This window comes from Trichomycterus rosablanca, chromosome 4 (assembly GCF_030014385.1).
Source record: "Trichomycterus rosablanca isolate fTriRos1 chromosome 4, fTriRos1.hap1, whole genome shotgun sequence".
Taxonomy (NCBI): domain Eukaryota; kingdom Metazoa; phylum Chordata; class Actinopteri; order Siluriformes; family Trichomycteridae; genus Trichomycterus; species Trichomycterus rosablanca.
Window position 1 is genome coordinate 7,116,336 of NC_085991.1, and position 27,960 is coordinate 7,144,295.

General features: G+C 42.5%; 1 protein-coding gene across 1 annotated transcript; it reads left to right on the forward strand.

Annotated features, from left to right (window-relative positions):
• The first annotated feature begins 5,107 nt into the window (after positions 1 to 5,107).
• klhl20 (kelch-like family member 20) lies at positions 5,108 to 26,888 on the forward strand. Its single transcript, XM_062993912.1, has 12 exons — positions 5,108 to 5,185; positions 10,114 to 10,462; positions 10,770 to 10,976; positions 14,814 to 14,972; positions 17,071 to 17,165; positions 17,283 to 17,398; positions 19,079 to 19,262; positions 20,229 to 20,372; positions 20,463 to 20,596; positions 20,766 to 20,974; positions 25,421 to 25,527; positions 25,654 to 26,888. The coding sequence occupies exons 2-12, from the start codon at positions 10,127 to 10,129 to the stop codon at positions 25,736 to 25,738; spliced, it is 1,776 nt and encodes a 591-aa protein (XP_062849982.1). The 5' UTR covers positions 5,108 to 5,185; positions 10,114 to 10,126; the 3' UTR covers positions 25,739 to 26,888.
• The last annotated feature ends 1,072 nt before the right edge of the window (positions 26,889 to 27,960 follow it).

Sequence of the window (27,960 nt, forward strand, 5' to 3'; positions counted from 1 at the left end):
CTTACATTTAAAGAGAAACCCTTTCAGAAGAGTAGAGACTCTTATAGCCACAAAGGAGGGGGACCAATGGTAAATGCTCATGATCTGAATATGTATAAGGTCAGGTTCATCTACATCGTATATGAAGTTCTAGTATTTGTCCCTGGACATCACGTGAAAAAAATGAGGATGCTCATATATGTCTGGAATATCCTGGACAGGGCGCCAAACCATCGCAACGCTTCATCCAACCCCGTCAGCGTGCCAATCATGTCTGTGTAGACACCCAGCCAGTCGATAGCACCTATGAGATTCGATCCCAGATCTCAGCAGTGGTGGACTAGTGTAATAGACTGACATGGCATCAGTCCATTGTTGTCCCAATTTGCATGGCTATCCTCATAGAATGTGCTTGTTTAAGGCCAATTGCTGTATCTGAGTAATCAGATAAACCTCACCGGATACAAGGTGCTCAAGCCAGACATGTCATAATTTAACATTTCAAATTTAGCTGTTCAACATGGTATACTGGCACGCCTTTAGGGTTTTGCAAATTACAGTACATCCCCATCTTTTAAATGATTTGGCTCAAGTACTGACAATACAATCCTAAGAAGGTAACATCTGAAAACTAAATCTTTAATCAAATACAAACATAACATGGCACTAACATAAAGTTTCATCTTTGTAAAGCTGGTAAATATAAAAAGGGCAGGATCATTTACAAATTCAGCCAAGCCACTGAAGATTCATCAAATAAACACTTGACAGTTTGCTGGACGAGCACCGAGTGCTGGCTGATTCGCAAAACAAACTGAAACGTAGACTACAAATTAAAAGCAGAAGGTCGCTGTATTGACTCCAAGAAGTGGTTGGAAGAAATGCGAGAAAAAGAGCAGTGGTTAGAAAATATGCCAACATAGTTCCTTTTAGAGTTAAATAATATTGGTGTAAATGTACCAGCGTTCAGCAGGGGTGGACAAATCACTCACCCGGCTGCCTGGAAAATGCATTATTACCCTGTGGAGAAGTGACTCAGTGGGCACATGATATGCCAGTCACGCATTTTTTTCCTTCTGTTAATTAACATGAAGAAGAAAGGATTTAAGTGTTGAATAACTTCATATGTAGTTTGTGTGTAGGATTATTTAAGAGTATACGCTTTAAATGCCTACGTCAGGTTACCTTGCTGTCACTGCCTTTAATGTTAAAGGCCAACAAATGATATACACCATCAGCCATAACATTAAAACCACCTCCTTGTTTCTACACACATTGTCCATTTAATCAGCTCCACTTACCATACAGAAGCACTTTGTAGTTGTACAATTACTGACTGTAGTCCATCTAATTCTCTGCATGCTTTGTTAGCCCCCTTTCATGCTGTTCTTCAATGGTCAGGAGTCTCCCAGGACCACTACAGAGCAGGTATTATTTGGGTGGTGGATCATTCTCAGCACTGCAGTGACACTGACATGGTGGTAGTGGTGGTGGATAAGAGTTTTTACACACCTCACTGTCACTGCTGGACTGAGAATAGTCCACCAACCAAAAATATCCAGCCAACAGCACCCTGTGGGCAGCGTCCTGTGACCACTGATGATGGTCTAGAAGATGACCAACTCAAACAGCAGCAATAGATGAGTGATCGTCTCTGACTTTACATCTACAAGGTGGACCAACTAGGTAGGAGTGTATAATAAAGTGGACAGTGAGTGGACACGGTATTTAAAAACTCCAGCAGCGCTGCTGTGTCTGATCCACTCATACCAGCACAACACACACTAACACACCACCACCATGTCAGTGTCACTGCAGTTCTGAGAATCATCCACCACCTAAATAATACCTGCTCTGTAGTGGTCCTGTGGGGGTCCTGACCATTGAAGAACAGGGTGAAAGCAGGTTAAAAAGTATGTAGAGAAACAGACGGACTACAGTCAGTAATTGTAGAACTACAAAGTGCTTCTATATGGTAAGTGGAGCTGATAAAATGGACAGTGAGTGTAGAAACAAGGAGGTGGTTTTAATGTTATGGCTGGCCAGTGTATGTCTGGAATACACTGGACAGGGCACCAAGCATGAGCATGTAGCCACTGATACATAGCTGCTTTCACATCATCATCACATTTAAATCTTCTTCCCCTTAAAGCTTCTTTGGGTGTCCAAAAAGGTGGAAATCAGATGGTGCTAAATCCGGACTATAAGCTCTCTCTCAGTCTGTCAGGCATGACCAATTACTACTCTTCCCACCCTCACTGTTTCCAACAAAAATATAAATGTGAGGAAACTTTTTGAAGATCCCTCGTATATTAGTTTGCACCTGTAACCACTATTGTAATGTATTAATTACTTATAAATTAGGTTAGCTGATATTCTTCTGGATTGGACACGGGAAGTATGATATTATAAGCTGAAATTAAACTTTGAATGGAAATGTTTATTTGGAGAAATTATACATTCTTAAATACGGAGGACTTGGCGCCCAGGTGGTGCAGCGGGATATTCCGCTAGCACACCAGCGCCGAGATTCTGAACTCCTCGGTTCAAAACTCTGCGTTGCCACCGGTCAGCTGGGCGCCATCTAACGGGCATAATTGGCAGTGCCTGCAGCAGACACGTCTCTGCTAGGGTGGGATGACCGGACTATGTGGGTGGGGTCTTCGAACGCTGTGTAAGGCAGATAGGTGCCTGTGCAGAATGCATAGGTGAAAAGGGTTCCGCTAAGGGCTGCGCATGGGCCGGAGGAGGCGTGAGCAGCAATATACTCACCTCGACTGCAATCAGGGATCCCCCAGCAAAACTACAGTATTTGAATGCACTTCTGATGAGTTTTGTGAATTTATAAATGATGCTAGTGTCTGTTAAGCTAACAAACTACAATGTCACAACCTTTAGTAATACTTATAGAAAGCTAATTGTGGTTTTTTTTCCCACTTTTCCCCCCAATTTTTCTCCCCTAATCTAGTCGTGTCCAATTACCCTGAATGTGTCCTCTATACTGATTCGACCCTTCACCCCCTCCGGCACATACAATCAGTACAGACTGCATTTTTCACCTGCACGAGTCGAGTTCATACACCGACAGGCACTGTGTACGGAGGGCCACACCCCCATTAGCATTATTCCTCAGCCCTGTGCAGGCGGCAGTAATGAGGACCTATGATCTGACTTTCTTACCCTCTAACCCTGAACAACAGCCAATCGTTGTTCATGCAGCCGCCCAGCCCAGTCGGAAGGCAGAGCTGAGATTCGATATGATGTATTCGAAACCCCAACTCTGGTGCGCTAGTGTACTTTACCGCTGCGCCACCTGAGCGACCTCTAATTGTGTTTTTTACTACTGAACGCTGAGTAGAGATGCAGTTGACATTGTTTAGTGGGGGATTATTTTCATCCCATCACAAAGTTCTTCATACATTCTGGTTATGACATATACGCTCAGGAAAAAATACCAGTAGCTGCTTTAGGCTCTGTATACATGTGAAAAAAGACAAACAGAAGAGGCAGACTTGCCTGTCAATCAAGTTTGAATCAGAATCTAGGTGTGTTTAGGTGTGGTTTGTAGAAAACACTAAAGGGTCGGGCTAAATTTGTATAGTTGTTGATGTTCTTAACCTACTAGCTGTACAGTACAGACGAGTATTATTTGGTCGCTGGATTAAGCTGGTGTCCACTGTTAAATACTAATCTGTTGCGGGATTTATACTGAAATAATTGAAGTTTGGTGACTACAGTCATAAAATAACTCCACTAAGAGCTGAACCCTCTGCTAAAAAATAATACAGACCGGAGATCTTAGTGGTGACCAGCATTTGTTATGTCTGGAACGTCCTTTTGTTACTTTTTGCTGGTGACTGACCAGCACTTGTTGCATTTTGAACACAAATATGAGGAATAAATGTCTTAAATTAGCAATAAATCAGAATTTGTATGCAGAAACCAGCTCAAACATCACTGATACTCAATTTAAATAGTTATATAGCTAAAATTTTGTTAGTTTAGAAGCTTAGTTCCATTCACTAATCATGTATTGGAATACTTGTAACATTTCTGCAAATAATCAGTACGTGAGGCTTCAGGACTGTGTGTCCAATGTAGTGGTTAGCAGTACAGGGGCACCACAAGGGACTGTCCTCTCTCCATTTCTTTTTTCCGTATACACCTCAGACTTTCAACATAACACACAACACTGTTTCCTTCAAAAGTTCTCGGACTACACAGCCATTGTTGGATGTTTATCTGATGGGAACGAATCGGAATATAGGAGGATCATCAAGGACTGTTACCTGGTGTGAACTAAATGTGCTTCACATAAACACCATTAAAACTAAAGAATTGGTGATTGATTTCAGAAAAAAGTTGCATCACACCACACCTGTGAGCATCCAGGGTTTGGACAATGAGATGGTGAAGGAGTACAAATACCTGGGTGTTCACCTCAATAACAAACTGGACTGGTCTAGCAACTCGGGTGCCCTATATAGAAAGGGCCAAAGTCGCCTCCACCTACTCCACCTCCATGATAGCCAAGCTGTCATCCATCCTGGACAACACAGCACAACCACTACATGAGTCTGTAGGGGACCTAACAAGCTCCTTCAGCACCAGACTCCTCCACCACCTGTGTAAGAAGGAGCGCTACCGCAGGTCCTTCATTCCAGCAGCCATCAGGGCTTACAACAATAATAATATATAATATGTCACTCATACCTATATTTACATGTTCATGGTGTAATAAGAAGTGTTTTTTAAATTTTAAATCTCTTAAAATAGCAGGAGCACAAAACTACAGGTTGCTCAGGGATGATGTATTGTTTATTTGGAAATATTAAAAACATTAAAGAAATGTAAAAACACTGAAAAAATTGGGCTCTCTTATGGTGGAATGGCTTACACATGAGGCCCTTGCATATTTAGCTTTTTTGTGGCCCTTATTTTGACATAAAATACTTCCAAAGGCTCTTGTAGAAACGTAGTTAAAATTTCAAATTGCTCCATACTCCCTAGTTAGGTGCACTATATAACTGGATTCATAAAGTACGCTTGTTCCCTATTTAGTAGACTACGTTTCTAACTTTGTGTTGGTTTGTTATGCTGCCCGATACTGTCGTCTGGGCTATATCGTTTACATCAGATTGTATCCAAATTCTCTGTCTGTCGACGAATTTAAGAGCACTCTGGACCGCTTTAATGGACAGTTGAGGTAAAGTAATACTTATTTACAGTGTATTTGTGTCTGCTTTATTGAATATTCAGTAAAATATGAGAGAAAGCTTGTATAGCATCGTGCTACTTAAACTATGCAGCTAGCAGCTATGCTACGTAGCGTTAGCTTGCAACAAACTCAGTTCAGTCGGTGAGATTAGATATTTTTATGTCAGTTTCTGTGTGACACGTTATATTCAGTAAATGGCAGTATGTTTTAAGTGTTGTCCTAATATTTAATACAATAGTCGTTAACAGAAATGTTAGACTGCTGTTAAAAATCAGTAGCTCTGCTTTGCTTGCTAAGTGTTCATTAAATTTCTAGCGAAATGCATCATCCAGCTAACAGTGTTTTATCAGACGTGTTAAAACAGCATATTACTGTACTAAACTGTCTATACATTTATGAACCGACAGGCTTTTGACGTATTATTTTAGTCTTTTTTGTAAATGCATAGTATGGCCAAAAATATGTGGACACCCCTACTAATAACTCAGGTAAACAGGTGTTCAAAATGAAGTACATGGCAATGCAAGCTTGTTTCTACGCTCACTGTCCATTTTATCAGCTCCACCTACCATATAGAAGCACTTTGTAGTTCTACAATTACTGACTGTAGTCCATCTGTTTCTCTGCATGCTTTGTTAGCCCCCTTTCATGCTGTTCTTCAATGATCAGGACTCTCCCAGGATCACTACAGAGCAGGTGACACTGACATGGTGGTGGTGTGTTAGTGTGTGTTGTGCTGGTATTAGTGGATAAGACACAGCAGCACTGATCCCTGCTGGACTGAGAATAGTCCACCAACCAAAAATATCCAGCCAACAGCTCTCCGTGGGCAGCGTCCTGTGACCACTGATGAAGGTCTAGAAGATGACCAACTCAAACAGCAGCAATAGATGAGCGATCGTCTCTGACTTTACATCTACATGGTGGACCAACTAGGTAGGAGTGTCTAATAGAGTGGACAGTGAGTGGACACGGTATTTAAAAACTCCAGCAGCGCTGCTGTGATCCACTCATACCAGCACAACACACACTAACACACCACCACCATGTCAGTGTCACTGCAGTGCTGAGAATGATCCACCACCTAAATAATACCTGCTCTGTAGTGGTCCTGTGGGGGGTCCTGACCATTGAAGAACAGGGTGAAAGCAGGCTAATAAGGTATGTAGAGAAATAAATGGACTACAGTCAGTAATTGTAGAACTACAAAGTGCTTTTATAAGATAAGTGGAGCTGATAAAATAGACAGTGAGTGTAGAAATAATAGTTAAGGACACCCTTACAGCAAAAGTGTAGAGACTATATCAGGGTGTCCTTAACTATCACCTTTTCCATGTGAATTAAATCAGATTGAATCAAACATGGCAAATCTGTGTGATTTGCTTTCTTGTGACTCATGTAGGGACTGAAAAATTGTTCTCGGCAAAAGAAAGGACTAAAAAAGGGCTACAGTTAGTAATTGTATATCTACAAACTGTATCAAAAGTGTGTTTTGTAGTGTGAAAAGTCTTTTTTGTGTGGAAGAGATATTGGTGTACCATGTCATACAAGTCTCATTAAGTCTCATGGAATTTCCGTGCTATTTTTAGGCAAGCACGAAATGCCGACAGGGTCCAAATCCTGAGCTCATGTGTAGTAGCGACCTGTTTGTAAACTTTTGTATGTATGTTCTATATTAGCCAAAACTGCGAAGTCTTTCAAATCAAGGCAATAAAATAATGTAGATTTATTTATGCTATATAGTGCTATCCCCTATATGATGATACACTTGTGGTCAAACGTTGTAAAGGACTGGGATATCATGTTAGTCATGTGTTTTTAATAATGACTTGGATTAGTCTGTCACCGTGTATCACTTACACACCAGCAGTTTAACCCAGACAGTCCACCTGTTGCATATTTGTGAGAGGTGAATGAAAATCAGAGTGACCGGTGGTAACCCACGTTGACATAGTGAGGAAAACATGTGTATGTGGGGTAGTTTATTAACTGGTCAGTGATTGTACAAAATTCCACCGTGCACTACAATATTATCATGTTATCACATTCATTTCATTCAAAGTGTTTGATTAAAACAACTGCTTGAGTTGTTACATGTAACCTGCTTTCACCCTGTTCTTCAATGGTCAGGACCCCCACAGAGCAGGTATTATTTAGGTGGTGGATCATTCTCAGCACTGCAGTGACACTGACATGGTGGTGGTGTGTTAGTGTGTGTTGTGCTGGTATGAGTGGATCAGACACAGCAGCGCTGATGGAGTTTTAAATACCGTGTCCACTCACTGTCCACTCTATTAGACACTCCTACCTAGTTGATCCACCTTGTAGATGTAAAGTCAGAGACGATCGCTCATCTATTGCTGCTGTTTGAGTTGGTCATCTTCTAGACCTTCATCAGTGGTCACAGGACGCTGCCCACGGGGCGCTGTTGGCTGGATATTTTAGGTTGGTGGACTATTCTCAGCCCAGCAGTGACAGTGAGGTGGTATGAGTGGATTAGACACATGTAATAGTTAAAGCTGCTGCGTCTGTTAACTGCTCATACTTTTCTGGCATCAGTTTGGGTCATGATCACATTCTCGTGAGAATCAGGTCTATCTATACTTATTAGAGCAGCAGGACGGTAAATTGAATTCTGTGTCATGCCTTCAAGACCTGCCGAAAATTCTCAAATTCTTGATACAAAAGAGTGTCTGTTTAAAACTGTCACTACACAGTAAGCTGAACCAGTTCAACATTCACAATGTAGATTTTATAGAGTAGCTGGTAGCGGCAGCTCATTACCAGCGCTAACTAATCGTTTTTTCCTTTTTTTTTGTTTCATGGTCACGGAGGGTCCGGTTCAACTAAAATTACTAGGCGCAAGGCAGAGATACGTCAGACAGGACGCCAATCTATTGCAGGGCTTCGTCCGGCCGGTCGGCTAATAGCACTGCTGAGATTCGAAAGCAGATCTCAGCAGTGGTGGGCTAGCGTAAAAGAAAGCAGCGCCACCCAAGCGCTGCTAACTTTTTATTTTTATTTGTATTTTTTTTTTTTTTTTTTAATCAACAATATTACATAAACATACATATAGTATATATGAACACATAAAACAAAAAAAAGATCTCACACTAATTTTAACTAGAGATGTACCGATCGGGGTTTTTGGAACCGATTCCGATCTCCGATCTCCTTTCAGGGACATCGGCCGATAGCCGATTCCGATCGCGCGCGCGTGTGTTTGTGCCTTTAGAAGAGACGCTTTGTTCACAGTATCGCTATAAGTGATTCGTTGATTCGTTTTATGTGAAGCGTAAGTTTCTCTTCTCAGTTATCTCTCCGTGTTTACTGTTATTAATTAAATGTCGTGGTTTTAAATAAACACCAGCTACTACAGAACATTCTGTGTGACTCTCTTACATTAAAAAGCTTCATTAAACTGCTATTACCACAGATCTGTAACCGAGTCAGACTCGTTCCGTCTAAGGAGCTAAAAGTTTTCTGATCCTAAAAGTTCAGCTGATGATCCTGAACTAACGAATTTAGTAATTAATAAACTTTTGCCTCTGATTGGCTCTGTAACGTCTTCTGTTCTCATCTACATCACAAGTAAGAACCGCTTACGATTTACCAAAGTGAACCAGGAGTTTATATAACGTGCTGATAGAATCGACTCAGATGTGACCGGGTTGAATTATCTTTTTAAAGTAAATATTACAATCAGCAAAATTACATCGTATGTATGATGCACAACGTTAATGATGTTATTTTAGGTCATGAAGAGCTTTCACTGTGGTTTCTGTACGATGGTTGATGAATGGTGATGTGATGGTTGGTGCTTCGTAGCTCAAAGTCTGGATCAATCCACTGAGCTGTTAACTTAACATGATCTTTATATATCACACGATCGGATCGGCTACTTTTAGGAAATATCGGCCGATCGCCGATAGCATATTTTGATTAAAAATCGGCCGATACCGATTCGTAGCCGATCGATCGTCCCATCTCTAATTTTAACAATAGATAAAGTATTGTTAAGCAGAGAAATAAAAAATATAAACATAAAAGAAAAAACAAAGCCAGAGGAATTACAATCATCTAAAATAAATCTTGTACCAAAAGTATATTATATAAAATGAAAGTCAATAAAAGATAAATAAGTAAATGAATGGAAATCTCATTAGAAAGTGCTCTCCTTATATAAATGTAAAGTGTTTTAAAACAGTTACCAATTTACATAATTACTTATTTAATGAGGGGCTCACAGAATTAATTGTAAATATATTTTCCCAAATCTGAATTTATAAAATTTATAAGCATTTTTAACTTTATGTATATAATATTTAGCTAATATTATTATTAAGTTAATTATATAAGATTCAATCAGCTGGAAATCAGGTTTATCAAATATATAAAAAATATATTGACTTTTAATTAAAACCAAGCGCTGCAAACTAAACATGTTAATCATAATAATAGATAATAGAGTTGCAGTCGGCATATTAAAGCTCCTCCTGACATTATTAGTGTAGTCTCACTACAGAGAGGAAAGCGGACACATACTGTAGGTCCACATGTGCAGAGTTTAACATGCAGTCAGAGACAGCAACTTCTGTATTAATATTTAATAGTTAAACATCTAAATCTACGATTTAAATAATATAAATGCTTACTATGTAATATAAATACAAAATGTGTTTGTGCACCTAGCTGGCACTGCGTACTGAAGGTGTTCAAATCAAGCATCAGGTGTTGGAAATGAATTTAAATGATTGATTGATCAATAACATGCCTAATGAAACTTCTGTCCAAGTAAAGCGATTGGCTACATCCATCACAGTCACAGTCTCAGTATAATTCTGAAAATTATGGAACAAACAGGTATCATACAGTTTCCGCCATTCTAATTACTCGTCGTTTCAAAACCTACACAGGGGCACCTGCGGGATGGACATCACGAGCCGCTGCACCCTGGGTGACCCCAACAAGCTGCCGGAGGGCGTGCCGCAGCCGGCCCGCATGCCCTACGTGTCGGACAAGCACCCGCGGCAGACGCTGGAGGTGATCAACCTGCTGCGCAAGCACCGCGAGCTGTGCGACGTCGTGCTGGTGGTGGGCGCCAAGAAGATCTACGCGCATCGCGTCATCCTCTCCGCCTGCAGCCCCTACTTCAGGGCTATGTTCACCGGCGAGCTGGCAGAGAGCCGCCAGACCGAGGTGGTGATCCGCGACATCGACGAGCGGGCCATGGAGCTGCTGATCGACTTCGCGTACACCTCACAGGTCTGACTTTTAAACTTCCGGTTTGAATAAACTTGACCTCCAACATCTCAAGTCTCAAGCAGATACACAAAAGTATGTGGACACCTGATAATGAGCTTGTTGGATGTCCCACTATAACACCAAGAGGGCATTAATGAGGAGTTTCCCTCTGTCCCTTTTGTGCTATAGCATGCTTTTTGGTATAGCTTCTCCCAGTATTTAGGACTGTGTCTGTGGGAATTTGTGCCCATTCAGTCAGACAAGCATTTGTAAGGTCATTTGTGTGCATTCTTATGACTTTGAATCTTTGTTTCTTTGTTGCACCCAGGTCACGGTGGAAGAGGGTAACGTCCAGACCCTGCTGCCTGCCGCTTGTCTGCTGCAGCTAGCCGAAATCCAGGAGGCGTGCTGCGAGTTCCTCAAGCGCCAGCTCGACCCGTCCAACTGCCTGGGCATCCGAGCCTTCGCCGACACGCATTCATGTCGAGAGCTGCTGCGCATCGCTGACAAGTTCACCCAGCATAACTTTCAGGAGGTAATATAGACTCTGTGTTCTAAAGTATACGGACACTGCTTTTAATTATTATGTGATTTAGCCACATCCATTGCTTATAGGTGTCAAAATCAATCATATGAAAATAAATCTTATGCATCAAGCATGTTGCTTGTTTAGTAGGATTTATACTTTTGGTTACATTCATGACAGGAACGGTAGTTACTAATTACACAAGGTTCATCATAGGGCTGGGCGATATGGATAAAAAATTATATCTCGACTTTTTTTGCTGAACGGCGATATACGATATATATCTCGATATTTTTTTATCCCATAAGGTAATAACAGCAAGACACTTCTGAGACAAAGCTACATGTTCCAATTTTTTTACAGGTACTTTTATTAATATTCATGCTGGAGAAGCTTCACACAAGAATGATTTTTCCTTAAAAAAAAAAAAAAAAGAGCTATTCTAAGAAAAAAAAAGAGTTGTTTTCTAAGGCATCTCCTGTCGTCTAATGTGAATTACAAATATATTGTCTGGCCCTTTAAGAATGTTAAGTGTACTATAGGGCGCAGGGAGCGAGTGTGTAGGGAAGATGTTGGAATAACACGGTTTCCGGCTGAGCTTGTGTGACATCACAAGTAAAACCCCGTTAAAGTAAACCCCTCGTTAACCCCCCAGTGTTACTTTCTCAACACTTAATGTGAAGTAAATACGTGCATGTCAGCGCGTGCATGCCCTTGTGTTGGTTTTTAAAACGAATAACGACTCGTTTTCTTGTTTTTTAACTTTGGGATTTGAAGTGAAAAACGAATGAAGGTACACGGAGCTGGAACCTTTTGTCTGGACTTGTTTTCGGCGTTCTCTACAGAATACATTATTCTGCTGCTCATCTGACACTTTGAATTCGAACCATCTCCAAATAATTCCAAAAAGAGTCATTATTTTTCTTTTTAGTAAGCAGCTCCTCTTCGATAGCTTCTGTCACGTCTTTATCCGTCTCCATGCTATCGCTGCCTGCAGGAATTACTGAAGCGGTGGGGAGGGGGGAGTTGTGTTCAGTGAGGGAGGGGGGCGGGGCAGGTGAACATGTGCAGAGACAAACTAGGAGAAGGGAAAGACGAACTGACGGATCTAACTGGAACGTTACATCTATATCGATATATGCGATATTGTCTTATCTTATATCGCGTATGAAAATATATCGATATTTTATAAAATCTCGATATATATCGCCCAGCCCTAGTTCATCAGTTCACAAGGTTATATCGAACACCGTCATGGACAATTTAGTGTCTCCAATTCACCTCACTTGCGTGTCTTTGGACTGTGGGAGGAAACCGGAGCACCCGGAGTAAACCCACGCAGACACGGGGAGAACATGCAAACTGATCGCCCCACCTTGGGATCAAACCCAGGACCTGCTTGCTGAGAGGCGACAGTGCTACCCACTTAGCCACCGTGCCGCCCCTCATCACCATTTAACTTATTGGGAATACCTGGAAATGTGGATTGCGAGCCAGCCCTGCTCATCTAACATTAGTGCCAGGTGCCACAAATAATCAGAAATCCCCATAGACATAGTCCGAAATTCTGTGGATAGCCTAGATTAACGTCCATTGATGTTGAAATGCATCGAACTGTTAATACAGAATCTAATGATTACTGTAAGTCACAGCAGAGAAGTTAAATCTGTTCTGTTAAGCACTACATTTACATGTTCGGTAAAGTTGTTATGACCTTGTTCATGGGCTTGTGCTGGTGTAACCCCACCTTAGTAAGTGTTGGCCAAATATAGGACGAGTAAGACCCTGTAAGCGGCATCCCCCTTGCTATATTTAGCTAAGCCATCCGATAATAACCTGGGTTTGACTTCAGGTTTCACAGATGATGGTGCACCCCTGTTTGTAGAGATGTTTTGATCCAAAGTAAATGGACAGAAGTATTGGGACACCCCTTCTAATGAATAAATTCATGCATTTCAGCTACAACAATTACTAACCGGTGTAATGAATCAATTATTTAAAGGACATCATCTGTTTCTAACTTTCTCCTGTTCCAGCACAACTGTGCCCTTGTGCACAAAGCAAGGTCTATAAGGGTATGAAGAAAAACTCAGTTTAAAGAAACTCCATTAGCCTGCACTGAGCCCTGACCTCAGCCCCATTGAACAGCTGTGCAGTAGACTGGAACATCAGTTGAGCCTTTTTTGGCTGCCAGTGCCCAGCCATACAAATGCTCCCTTGACTAAATCGGCACAAATTTCCACAGATATACTTCAAAGTCTTGTGAGAGGTCACACAGAGGTCACTCTATTTTAATACTTGAATATTAAAATAGTTCCTTGTCTTCGGTCCAAGTGCTTTAATATTGCTACTGACAATACCAGATACACTGTACTGGATAAGGTGAAGCTTTAAAATCTGTTTCTAATTACAGAATGATTGATTCAGAATGAATGATTGAACTATTTCTATCAGTGGCGATTTCTCTAAGACTGCAAGGGAAGCTCAGCTTTCCCTAAAATGTCAAAAATTAAATGGTCAAATATGTACAGTTGTGTTAACATTTCCTTGACTACAAATGCGTTAGAACACGTTCATCTCGAAGACGAGTTCATTCAGAATCAGCTACTTATCACAAATCGACTCGATTTTGTTAACTTCTCATACATTCCCGTAGCGTCAATGCGTTTACCCGTAGAAGCTGAGCGTCTATTCACTTCTATGGGGCTGCATGGAACGGTTTTTTTCATTGGATAAATGCCACGATTTTGTCCCGCCCCCGGACGCTGAGCGTCTCTGGGGGTGAATGGAGCTGTGGGCGGGTCTGGACGCAGAGCTTCTGCAAGATGATTGGAGGATCAGTCGAAAGGCTGAATCCCATTTTGATTGACAGCTTTTTTAATATCTACACGTCACTTAATCACTGGGAGTCCCAGTCCCATCGCGGATTTTGCGAGTGAAGTCGAAAGACAAACTGCAACCCATTTCAGGCCATTTTCTTGAAAAGGAACGGAGGGCAGAATTTATGTATAAATAAATTGACAAATTTTATGATGTAAGCCGACAATGGGCTTCCCCTCTTTGAAAGACCAGCAGCCGCCACTGATTTCTGTCAAACGTATTCTGACTTGCAGGCGTCCAGGTGGTGCAGCGGTATATTCCGCTAGCACACCAGCGCCGAGATTCTGAAAACCTTTGTTCGAAAACCTGGGTGCCATTTAGCGGGCAAAATTGGTAGTGCCGGCACGGCAGCAGACAATAATTGGCCATCGTGTCTGCTGGGTGGGATGGCCGGACTAAGTGGGTAAGATTTTCCCCCACTGAGCTGTGTAAGGACCTTGGTTAGATAGAGGCACCTGTGTAGAAAGCATGGGTGAACAAGAAGGGGTCCAGTAGGACTGCGCACCGGTCGGAGGAGGCGTGAGCATACCCTCCTCGAATGCAATCAGGGATCCCAAGCAGCGGAAGACAGATTGACAGAAATATGGGAGAAAATGCATAAATAAACAATGTTTTAAAACAACACTTGACAAGGGCTATAGACTGATAAAAAAATTACCTATACTTCCTGCAGTGAATATAACCATTGTTTAAGCATGACGTATAAATCAATCAATCTGTTAGAGGACAACTATAAAGACAGCTTACATCCTGATCTTCAGAATCTTGGTTTGTTTATGTGTGGTTTGCCTAAAAGTCCATTATTGTGGATTTGCAATTGGAGTTAAAGGCTAAATTAACTATTAAAAAACAGCAAATTCAACAATCACACGTTCTTATGACCCGCTAAGACAAGGTCCAGCTTTTTTAACATATCACTATGACCTGAACTGTATTATTATAAAGGTTTGTTTAACTGTTCTTCAGGTGATGGAGAGTGAAGAGTTCATGCTGCTTCCAGCCAATCAGCTGATCGACATCATTTCGAGCGATGAGCTGAACGTGCGCAGCGAGGAGCAGGTGTTCAACGCAGTCATGGCCTGGGTCAAATACAGCATCCAGGAGCGGCGACCACAGCTCCCGCAGGTATATAAAATATTGACGGTGTATTTTGAAGCCTGCACCTGTACTGCACTCAGTGTAGCGCAGGGGTTTCCAACCTTTTTAGACATCGACCTTGAACTAGCGAGTCACACAAGATGTTCCAGTAGCTGGCGTTTATTTGAAACTGCAGCATTAATTAATAACCGAAACAATTACAACTATAAAACACATTTTGATAGAATGCCCTAAATACACAAAGGAAAGACAACAAGTGCACATGCCTGAAACCATAAAAGAAATCCTTACACAAGACAACACAAGAACAGTATTAACATACCTGGCAACCATAAAAATTAAAATATAAAATGGACCAAATGATAGACAGATATATAATACCCAGTTCCTGCCATTAAATGACACACATGTGTTTAACATGGCGTAAAATCCCCCAAAAATAAATAAATAAATTAATTAATAACAGTAAAATGGAAAAATGACTGAGAGGGGAAACTCAGGAAGTGCACACGCTTCACTTCATTTCATTTTCATTTTCAGCATTTAGCAGACGCTCTTATCCAGAGCGACTTACAGAAGTGCTTCTATAGTGAACATTTCATTTCTCAAGTTTAGGTAAACAACAGTCGAAGAACACAAATCTGTTAGAACCAAAGTGGCATAAAGTGTTAGTAAATAAGTACAAGTCAGCCTAAGTGTTTAGTAAAAAGGTGGGTTTTTAATCGTTTTTTTAAAGACAGCAAGAGACTCAGATGTTCGGACAGACAGAGGAAGTTCGTTCCACCATTTGGGCGCTAGAACAGAGAAGAGCCTTGATGCTCGTCTTCCTTTAGTCCTGGATGGAGGCTCAAGTCGAGCGAGACTAGAGGCTCGGAGGTTGCGTGGTACAGAGCGGGGTTTGATTAGACCCCGAAGGTAGCTTGGGGCTGGTCCTTTTTTGGCTTTGTAGGCGAGCGTCAGTGTTTTAAACTGAATGCGTGCAGCTACAGGAAGCCAGTGAAGAGAACGTAGCAGTGGGGTGATGTGGCAGTGTTTAGGTTGGTTAAAAACCAGACGGGCAGCTGCATTTTGAATGAGCTGTAAGGGTTTAATCGTGGACATGGGAGCTCCAGCCAGAAGGGAGTTGCAGTAGTCCAACCGTGAGATTACAAGTGATTGCACCAGAATCTGAGTAGCTTCCCTGGAGAGAAATGGACGAATCTTCCTGATGTTGTACAGGAGGAACCGACACGCTCTGGTCATGTTGGCTATATAAGGAGAGAATGTCAGCTGGTTATCAAGAACAACACCAAGACTTCTTACCTTATCAGATGGTCTGATCTGGGAGTCATCCAGAGAAATGACTAGGTCCTGGGTTGGAGACTGATCTCCAGGAATGAGCAACATCTCTGTCTTGCTGGGATTAAGCAAGACTTCATACGAATCGACTCCTGACTCACTTATAGCGAAATTGTGAACAAAGCATCTCCCACTGTACACCTCTCTTAAAGACATACACACACAGGGTGTGTTCGAAAACCTAGTGCGCTCTCTACATAGACAGCATTTTACGTCATCCTGTACACCCCCCCGAGAAGAAGGCTATTCGAAACCCTAGATGCCTTAATATCCTCCCTTGTAAGGTATCTTAAAATTTCAGCAGTACTTTGAGTGGAGAACGTGGGAGCAGTTTAACAGGGAGTGACAGGGAGTGACAGGTTAACCGTTTTCGGTACACGGAGGGAGATGTTATTTGACATGCTAGCGCGTTGTGCCACCTCATCCCATTGGTTTGAATGGCATGATGCTAACCGTGTTAGCTTAGTAAGCGAAACCCGATGTTATCGCTGTCTAAGTAGTGCGTTCAAATAACCTGACTTATGATGACTTATTAGAATCCTCTCTACTTAGGCAGCTGCCTATGTAGACAGTAAGACAGCAAGGCAGCTCACTAGGTTTTCGAACGCACCCACACACACATGTCCTATAACAGCAGTCATTGTTTTTGTCACTGATTTATCTTCACTGTTAGCCCTATTTTTAAGCCTGCCCCCTGGACAGGTACTCCACAGGTTGAAAACCCCTGGTGTAGAGTGTGAATCAGTCTGTATCAATCAATGAGTCATGTTTTTTTTTTCCCCACCAGGTTCTTCAGCATGTTCGCCTTCCTCTCCTGAGCCCCAAATTCCTTGTGGGAACGGTGGGCTCTGATCCACTAATCAAGAGTGACGAGGAGTGTAGGTGTGTAAACATATAAAACTTTCTACTCAAGCTGCAGGGTACAGTTTATCACATTCAGTACAGATGTGCGCTTTGCTGTTTTGATTGAAAGCATCTTTGGTTTTATGATCTCCTCAGGGACCTAGTGGATGAGGCAAAGAACTATCTCCTGCTTCCTCAGGAGCGGCCGCTCATGCAAGGACCTCGCACCCGACCCCGCAAGCCTATCCGCTGTGGAGAAGTTCTGTTCGCCGGTATTGATTCCTGCTCACTTAATAACAGACATCCCAAGTCTCCCGGAAGTTCCGGGAGTCTCCCGCATATACGTAGCGGCTCCCTGATTCCCGCAAGTCCCAGGATCTAGAACGAGCGGCCAAGAGCGCACACGCGCACAGACTTTTTTTTCCACGATCACGTATTAAATCCGTTATCTGATATACAATCTAGGGCACTGTGTAGGAAACATAAATCAATTGTCTAATATACTGTCTAGTGCAGGGGTTTTCAACCTTTTTGGACATGCACCCCTAACCCCCCAACTTGCGCCACGCCCCCTCCCCTTCGTCAACCACCGCACAGAAATCATTGAGAAAGCTTCTGACAAGCTAAAATAACGTAATTAATGTTGTGCACATCATACATATGATGCAATTTTGCTGATTGAAAATATTACTTTAAAAAGATAATACAGTCCGACCCCATCTGGGCCGAATCTATCAGCACATTATATAAATTTGTGGTTCACTTTGGTAAATCATAAGCGGTTCTTGCTTTTTGATGTAGATGAGAGCAGAAAACGTTACTTCACAGAGCATAGACAAAAGTTCATCAATTACTAAGTTGGTTAGTTCGGGATCATCTGCTCTGACTGACAGAAAACGTTTAGCTCCACAGGCAGAACGACTCTGACTCTGTGGTAATAACCAGTATAATTAAGCCTGAGCTTTTTAAGGTAAGCGAGTCACACAAAATGTTCTGTAGTAGTTGGTGTTTATTTACAACCGCAACATTCATTATAACAGTAAAAACAGAGAGATGACCGAGAAAAGAAACTTACGCTGCGCTTAAAATGAATTGACTCCCGAGTCACTTATAATCGATACTGTGAACAGAGCGTCTCTCTTAAAGACACAAACACGTCCTTTAACAGCAGTCGTTGCTTTTGTCACTGGTTTATCTTCACTGATAGCTCTATTTTGAAGGTTTTTTTCAGACGGAACTGAATAACATTAAACGTGCGTGTGAGCGTGGTCAGTTAGAGTAATGAAATATGTCTCCCGTGGGTGAAAAATGAATTGCTTTAGTTTTAGAAGTAAAAAAAATCTCGTAATGCCACTCCCCCGGTCAGGCGCCCCACAGGTTGAAAACCCCTGGTCTAGTGCACTATTTAAGGAACACAAATCATCATCTAGTTATACTTCCTAGTGCACTATTTAGTGAACATGAATGCGTTATCTAATACACTAGCTAGTGCACTATGTAGTGAACATGAATCCGTGATCTGATATACAATCTAGTGCACTATGTAGGGAACGTAAATCCGTTATCTGATATACAATTTAGTGCACTATGTAGGAACCTAAATCTGTTAACTAATACGCTACCTAAAGCATTATGTAAGAAACATAAGTCTATTATCTAGTACACTAAGTAAGGAACATACATTCTTTTCTAATATACAAACTAGTGCACTATGTAGCGAACACATTCTTTTTTAATATACAATCTAGTGCACTATGTAGGGAACATAATGTGTTTGTGATGCGAACAGTTAGCTCCTAAAAGTTCTGTTATAACCCATTCCCTTGGGTGTGAATGAGGTTTTTTAGCTTATTTAGTTTGTTTTTCTTTTGGCTTGGGGGGTCGGGGTCATTAGATACACGTGATGCTCGTGTTCATGGATTGAAATGGAATCTGTGCGCTTGTGTGTTCAGTCGGAGGATGGTGCAGCGGAGACGCCATCTCCAGCGTGGAGCGCTACGACCCCCAGACTAACGAGTGGCGCATGGTCGCATCCATGAGCAAGCGCCGCTGCGGCGTGGGAGTCAGCGTCCTGGACGACCTGCTTTACGCCGTGGGTGGCCACGATGGCTCGTCTTACCTGAACAGTGTAGAGAGGTGAGAAGCTGGTTCTTTTATTAACATTTACATTTTCAGCATTTAGCAGAAGCTTTTATCCAAAGCGACTTACAGTACTGTGACAGTATATACTATCAGCCATAACATTAAAACCACCTCCTTGATTTTACACTCACTGTCCATTTTATCAGCTCCACTTACCATATAGAAGCACTTTGTAGCTCTACAATTACTGACTGTAGTCCATCTGTTTCTCGGCATACTTTTTTAACCTGCTTTCATGCTGTTCTTTAATGGTCAGGACCACCACATAGCAGGTATTATTTAGGTGGTGGATCATTCTCAGCACTGCAGTGACACTGACATGGTGGTGGTGTGTTAGTGTGTGTTGTGCTGGTATGAGTGGATCAGACACAGCAGCGCTGCTGGAGTTTTTAAATACAATGTCCACTCCCTGTCCACTCTATTAGACACCCCTACCTAGTTGGTCCACCTTGTAGATGTAAAGTCAGAGACGATCGCTCATCTATTGCTGCTGTTTGAGTTGGTCATCTTCTAGACCTTCATCAGTGGTCACAGGACGCTGCCCACGGGGTGCTGTTGGCTGGATCATTTTGGTTGGTGGACTATTCTCAGTCCAGCAGTGACAGTGAGGTGTTTAAAAACTCCATCAGCATTGCTGTGTCTTATCCACCACCACTACCAACATGTCAGTGTCACTGCAGTGCTGAGAATGATCCACCACCCAAATAATACCTGCTCTGTGGTGGTCCTGGGAGAGTCCTGACCATTGAAGAACAGCATGGAAGGGGGCTAACAAAGCATACAGAGAAACAGATGGACTACAGTCAGTAATTGTAGAACTACGAAGTGCTTCTATAGAAACAAGGAGGTGGTTTTAATGTTATGGCTGATCGTTGTATACGCTCACTACTAGTCAACTGCCACTGTAGCCATTGTAATCTGTACTGCATGGTAATGCTGCCCTCTGGTGCTCGCCTTCAGGTATGACCCTAAGACTAACCAGTGGAGCAGTGATGTAGCACCCACCAGTACATGCAGAACCAGTGTGGGTGTCGCCGTGTTGGGCGGTTTCTTGTACGCAGTTGGTGGGCAGGACGGAGTCTCATGTCTCAACATAGTAGAAAGGTAAGTAGTATGAAATATGAGAATATGAACTATGAGCATTCTGAATGTTCGTACTTGGGAAGTATTTATAAATATGCTTCTGTCCTGCAGATACGATCCTAAAGAAAACAAGTGGACCAGGGTTGCTTCCATGAGCACGCGGCGTTTAGGGGTGGCGGTCGCTGTGCTGGGAGGATTCCTCTATGCAGTGGGAGGCTCGGACGGCACCTCCCCTTTAAATACAGGTAAAAATGTTGGCACCTACCTGAAACACCACGGAGTGTGAAACGTTCCTTACTCCTTGCAGTTAAATCACATCAAAGGATCAAATGTGTGATCATGCCATTTTAAACATTCTAGGTGTCAAACAATTTAAATCAATGGCTTTTTCCCTCATGCATGTTCTGTCTGCAGTGGAGAGGTATAACCCACAGGAGAACCGCTGGCACACAGTGTCGCCAATGGGCACGCGGCGGAAACACCTAGGCTGTGCCGTCTACCAGGACATGATCTACTCGGTCGGAGGCCGAGACGACACCACAGAGCTGAGCAGCGCAGAGAGATACAACCCAAGGAGCAATCAGTGGTCTCCTGTGGTTGCCATGACATCCAGACGTAGTGGGGTAAGCACTTGACTTTACCTTGAACTTAATACAGTGCTAGCAGTACATCAGACATAATTCACCATGCCAGAAGAATGAGTGAGAAAAAGAAAGGTGCAGTTCTGACTAGTTCTGCCAATAACAACTATTTTTCTAACGATTAATCTATATACTACTTTATCGATTAGTTGATTAATCTAAACGATTAATTTTCCTCCAAAAATTTAATTCAGAATCTCATTTAAGCTTCTTTGATTTTAACAACAAACTGTATGGCCTAATAATATGGAACAAAACTAAATGTAAACAGTGCTCCATATTAAACAAAGTGCAGCATGTGTTTATGGCAGTCCGTACACAAAGCAAAGTGCTTAATCTTATAGCAGAAACCACCAGGGATGACGCATTGACCAGGTCATGTACACAAGGTGCCGAATCGGCCACTCCAGAATAACCCACCAACACCTGATAAAAGGAGAAAACCCCCCAACCTGTGAAACCTGCCAAACACCTATATCAATAAAACACATCTTGATAGAATGCCCAAAATACAATAAAGAAAGAGAACAAGCACACATGCCAGAAACTATTAAAGAGACTCTCACACAAGACAACACAAGAAGACTTTTAACCTACCTTGCAACCATAAAAATAAAAATGAACATATAATATGGACCAAAATATAAAAACACATACAGTGTATCACAAAAGTGAGTACACCCCTCACATTTCTGCAAATATTTTATTATATCTTTTCATGGGACAACACTATAGAAATAAAACTTGGATATAATTTAGAGTAGTCAGTGTACAACTTGTATAGCAGTGTAGATTTACTGTCTTCTGAAAATAACTCAACACACAGCCATTAATGTCTAAATGGCTGGCAACATAAGTGAGTACACCCCACAGTGAACATGTCCAAATTGTGCCCAAAGTGTCAATATTTTGTGTGACCACCATTATTATCCAGCACTGCCTTAACCCTCCTGGGCATGGAATTCACCAGAGCTGCACAGGTTGCTACTGGAATCCTCTTCCACTCCTCCATGATGACATCACGGAGCTGGTGGATGTTAGACACCTTGAACTCCTCCACCTTCCACTTGAGGATGCGCCACAGGTGCTCAATTGGGTTTAGTCCATCACCTTTACCTTCAGCTTCCTCAGCAAGGCAGTTGTCATCTTGGAGGTTGTGTTTGGGGTCGTTATCCTGTTGGAAAACTGCCATGAGGCCCAGTTTTCGAAGGGAGGGGGTCATGCTCTGTTTCAGAATGTCACAGTACATGTTGGAATTCATGTTTCCCTCAATGAACTTCAGCTCCCCAGTGCCAGCAACACTCATGCAGCCCAAGACCATGATGCTACCACCACCATGCTTGACTGTAGGCAAGATACAGTTGTCTTGGTACTTCTCACCAGGGCGCCGCCACACATGCTGGACACCATCTGAGCCAAACAAGTTTATCTTGGTCTCATCAGACCACAGGGCATTCCAGTAATCCATGTTCTTTGACTGCTTGTCTTCAGCAAACTGTTTGCGGGCTTTCTTGTGCGTCAGCTTCCTTCTGGGATGACGACCATGCAGACCGAGTTGATGCAGTGTGCGGCGTATGGTCTGAGCACTGACAGGCTGACCTCCCACGTCTTCAACCTCTGCAGCAATGCTGGCAGCACTCATGTGTCTATTTTTTAAAGCTAACCTCTGGATATGACGCCGAACACGTGGACTCAACTTCTTTGGTCGACCCTGGCGAAGCCTGTTCCGAGTGGAACCTGTCCTGGAAAACCGCTGTATGACCTTGGCCACCATGCTGTAGCTCAGTTTCAGGGTGTTAGCAATCTTCTTATAGCCCAGGCCATCTTTGTGGAGAGCAACAATTCTATTTCTCACATCCTCAGAGAGTTCTTTGCCATGAGGTGCCATGTTGAATATCCAGTAGCCAGGATGAGAGAATTGTACCCAAAACACCAAATTTAACAGCCCTGCTCCCCATTTACACCTGGGACCTTGACACATGACACCAGGGAGGGACAACGACACATTTGGGCACAATTTGGACATGTTCACTGTGGGGTGTACTCACTTATGTTGCCAGCTATTTAGACATTAATAGCTGTGTGTTGAGTTATTTTCAGAAGACAGTAAATCTACACTGCTATACAAGTTGTACACTGACTACTCTAAGTTATATCCAAGTTTCATGTCTATAGTGTTGTCCCATGAAAAGATATAATGAAATATTTGCAGAAATGTGAGGGGTGTACTCACTTTTGTGATACACTGTACATAATACCTATTACTGCCATTAAATGACACCAATGTGTTAAACATGGCGTTAAAACCTAAATAAACAAACTTATAGCAGAAATAAAATAGTTAGACTTAGGCACGTGTCATTAAATCCAACGTACAGTAAAGACAGAATGAGCCCAGATCCTCACACTCATCCAAACACTTTGATTGAGAGCCGAGTTTTGATCGCCGAGCGAACACCGAGTTCCTCCCGAACCGGTGAATCTAGCGCCGACCCGTCGCCGAGCGAAAATCAGTGCAAGAATCGTGTAGTGTGAACTAGGCATTACTGGAGCTTCTGCCATGCTGAACTGATGTGCAGGTCAGATCTCGTTGCACGAAAAAACAGTGGCTGGTCACGCGAGATTAAAGGGGGTAACAGATTTCCGTGAACACTGTGTCAAGATCGATCTCGCGTTCATATGAATCGATATCGGATCATTCAAATAAAGATCGATTCGGATCGAAAAATCGATTTTATAGACCCACCCCTAACCTAAACATTAACTTAAAACTTACTTTAAATTCTAAGCGATGTAAACAAAGTGGTAAGCGTAAAGGCGCATTCATATGAGAAGCTTTTTGCGCTTTGAGCTCCGCGGCAACCACAAAAATCATGAGCCCAACGGAGCAAAAGCGCGCGACGGTCTAACTGAACTGGCTAAGAAATACAGTATTCCAAGATCTCCGCAATTTAAGAAGCGTAATGAAACAATATAGAAGTGCAACATCTAGCTAGTGCTGCTGAGGTACCATCAAAGCTTTGCACAGTGTACCGATCACCTTTTTGTTTTGTGCCAGTTTTAAGTATTCCCAAGGTTCTGATGATTTGGGTCTTGTAAAACTTTAAGCTTTTCTGTGAAAGCTCCTAACAATCAGCTTCTGACTGCTGCAGACGGCATTTTTTAAGACTGCGCTTAATGCCTACGACTTTGGCCACGCACGAAGCAAGTAGTGCTGAGGGAAATCATATGAAAGGTTATATAAATGGAAAGATTGTTGAAATGAAATTTTTTTTTTTTTAACTTTAGCGCGTCCAATTTCATCCCATCAATCATCCTCTCACTAACGCCGGTCCCTGCTCCTGATCGGGGCTGACGAGGCCGTTCCACGCCTCCTCCGACACGTGCACAGCCAATCGACCGTCTTATCACCCACACTTGACGAGTGCAGCGCGGCAGAGCACCATGCACGGAGGATCACACACTCCACCGCACCCCCTCCCGTCTCCATGCAGGCGCCACCGACCAGTCAGCAGAGGGCGTAACCGCCCCAGTCCTGAGTATCCACGCCGGTCTCCCCGAACAACATGCCAATCGTTGTTCATATAGCCGCAGAGCTGGATTCGAAACGACGCACCTTCGAGATCCAGCTCTGGTTGCAGCGCGTGTCTTTACCGCTGCGCCACCTGAGCGGCTGAAAAGGGATAATTTTTAATTTAGTTTTAAAAAATTATGCATTTTTATGACTTTTAACATCACCAACTAGGTCGACCAATCGCGGCAGCCCTAGTTCTGACTGGCAGAGGGATACAGCGAGTGTCAGGTTGCTTCTGTTGTTTTGATTACAAGTATATTTGCACCACACATTTCAGTAGCCTATAATTAAATCGAGTCACGGCCTGTGAAATCTGCAATTTGCTGTGAGATTCAAAATGTACGTTTTGTGTTTAGCGATTAAACGTTTTTCATTCGTGTAGCATTCACATGCCTCACGTTTACTGGTTAATTTGCACTATGAGGCATCCTAGCAGTCCTACAGCAATTCAGTTACCAATCGGTTGTGGACGCAGAGGGGTGTGTGTCAAAACGTGGACGAGAATTGTTATTAACATGAAGCCTGGCATCGTTGCTGAATGTTCTAGGTTTACATTCAATTGTAAGGTAGGCTCTGCTGTGTATTGTAGCTTCTACTTACTCTATCGTACAATTTATGAGTGCAATTTAATTTATCAAAACATCAAATTCATCAAAACAAATCACAAAACGAAATATACTCAATTAAAAAATAACGGAAAGCGTCCACAAGGGGGGCGTTTGTGTACAAGTTTATTTAATAATGATTATTTTTGTCTGCGACCCATTTATTTGGCTCTGTTGTGACACAGGGATTGAAAAACAGCTTAACATGTTTACTAGACTCAATACTGTAATTGTTTCCTTGTCTTTCAGGTTGGACTAGCTGTCGTAAACGGCCAGTTGATGGCGGTAGGTGGATTTGATGGCACCACCTACTTAAAAACAATAGAAGTTTACGATCCTGATGCTAACACATGGAGGTAATTCTATACATTTGACGCAATAAATACAAATCTAGTCCTGTTTGAGAACAAGCCGACCTTTAAACCAATATATTCATATCGATGCTTTGGAATAATCAGGTGTGTGTTTATGTTCGTTTCAAGGCTCTACGGTGGAATGAACTACAGAAGACTGGGAGGTGGAGTCGGCGTTATCAAAATGACTCACTGTGAATCACATATATGGTAGCAACCTCAACCCCCTCACCCATAGATGCCTCACCATCGCTTGTGCCTCTCATCGGGACATTAACGTAAGGCCGTCACATCTCACGTCACTGACACAGCTGAGGAACGTCCGGGCATCTGTTGCTCCTGTGTGGAGCCGATATGTAAAGACTTTCGCATCGAGAGCTACATTTCATAGCTCTTAATAACGGACCTGGCAAAGGCTGGCTTCCACGCGAGTAAAGAACGAGAGAGCGCAGACTCTCGCTGCTACATCGCCGTCATCGAGGCTGTAATAATCCCGGTCAGGGATGCGCTATTCTGGAAGGATCCTGTACGGTTAACTGAAGGTGAATCGAAATCGCGGTCTCCTGGTATATGATCAGTATCTTGTCTGTACGGTTGTTTTTAGTTGAAAGAATGGGATGCACTGTGATTTTTTTTTTTTCTGTTTTGTTTTGTCATGTTTTCTTGATTGAATTGACATGAGTGGTGTTTTCTGTATCATCACATCTGCCATTGCTTCAGTGAGGCGTGATTTTTTTTGGTATACCGGTGCTGATCGAATGGTAGAATATGGAATACATGAGCCTCTTTATTTTATAAAGTGCCAAATAACAGGCCTGTGCACCAGCAAGTCATTTTTAGAGGCAGTTTTGACCATTTCAACACTCAACCTGTTTTTGGGGTTGGATAGAGGCTCTTGTCATCTCCTGATATTGCTGTTTCATTACCTGTTGCTTTCACTGAGCACGGTTGAAGCCTCAGACATAGCCAGTCGTGGGAATCTCTCGTCCGACCTCCCTGACACAGACCCTGCCAATCGCGTCTGTTGGGACGATTGAGATTCACGCTCGACTCTCAACAATGGTGTGCTAGTGTGTTAAACCGCCACCGAGCACCCTTTTTTTTCCCCCTTTTATCATAGTATGCATCAGTCTGTGCACTTTAACCCATGAGTTCTTCAGAGGATGTTTGATGTTCGGTCACTGTTCTGTTTTAAACACAGTGAGACGTTGACATTTTTTAAGGACGTTGGTGGACGTATTATTATGCATTTCGAGCTACGGAGCCGTTTTTCAGCCGTTTCAACAAATGGTTCTGAGCGTCGGCCAGCACTCTTTGCATCAACATGTTGAGATTTGTTTAATAAATTGGAAACATTTTGATCTGCAAAACTGTTCGTCGTGTAAACGTTCATTGTTTGTCTCATAAACCGGGTTTCCATCTAAACGTTTCGCAAGTGTAATGCGCATTTACGAAATATCGGCAGATTCCATCAACTACAGTTATGCGAAAAAACCATTACATGACGTGTCAACGCGCTGCAGAGAAACGAGCAAGATGGAGAGATTTAATTCATTTTTTGCTTTAAGTAGAATTATATTTACAACCATTTGCCATCTTTTTAAGGTTATGTTGTTTGCAGCTAAGAGACGTCGGGCAGAACGAACAACGGCCCATCTAATGTGGGCTCAAACGGCGACGTTCACCTCGCATCTGGGAACGTAAACGCACTAAACAATTTTGGGAGCGCATTGTGCGGAACCATTTTTCAGACGAGCTTTGGATCAAGAATTTAAGAATGTCAAAATCAGCCTTTGATAAGCTATGCACCGTGATCGGGTCATCTGTAGAGCCAAAGGTTTACAGTCACAGTTACAGTTTACACCCGTGCCAACTGAAAAGAGGATTGCTATTGCCTTGTACAAGCTGGCCACTTGTGTGGAGTACAGAGTACTGGGCGAGACGTTCGGCGTAACAACAGTTCACCGTAGCGTATACGCTGTATGCCGAGCAATAACATCAAAACTAATGAAAATTACGTCGTATTACCAAATGCACAGGAGGCAGAAGAAATAGCACAGCGTAATTACGCAGCGCACCACATACCACAGGTGTACGGCGCACTGGATGGCACACACATTCCGAACCTCCCTTTTTTTCGAATTTCGAGCTTTTCCATCCAGGTTTTTTAATGCGCATTTTCAAAATTCGCAAGAAGTTGGTGGATGGAAAACCCTCTATAGCAGGGGTGGGCAATAAAATTTTCCAAGGGGCCACATAAGAAACTGGGACTGTTGTGGAGGGCCGGACCAATAAGGGGAACTAAATTCTGCTCAATATTAATTTGATCTCTATTTACATTTACATTACATTTTCAGCATTTAGCAGACGCCTTTATCTAAATCGATTTACAATATAGTTACAGTATACAGTCTGAGCAATTGAGGGTTAAGGGCC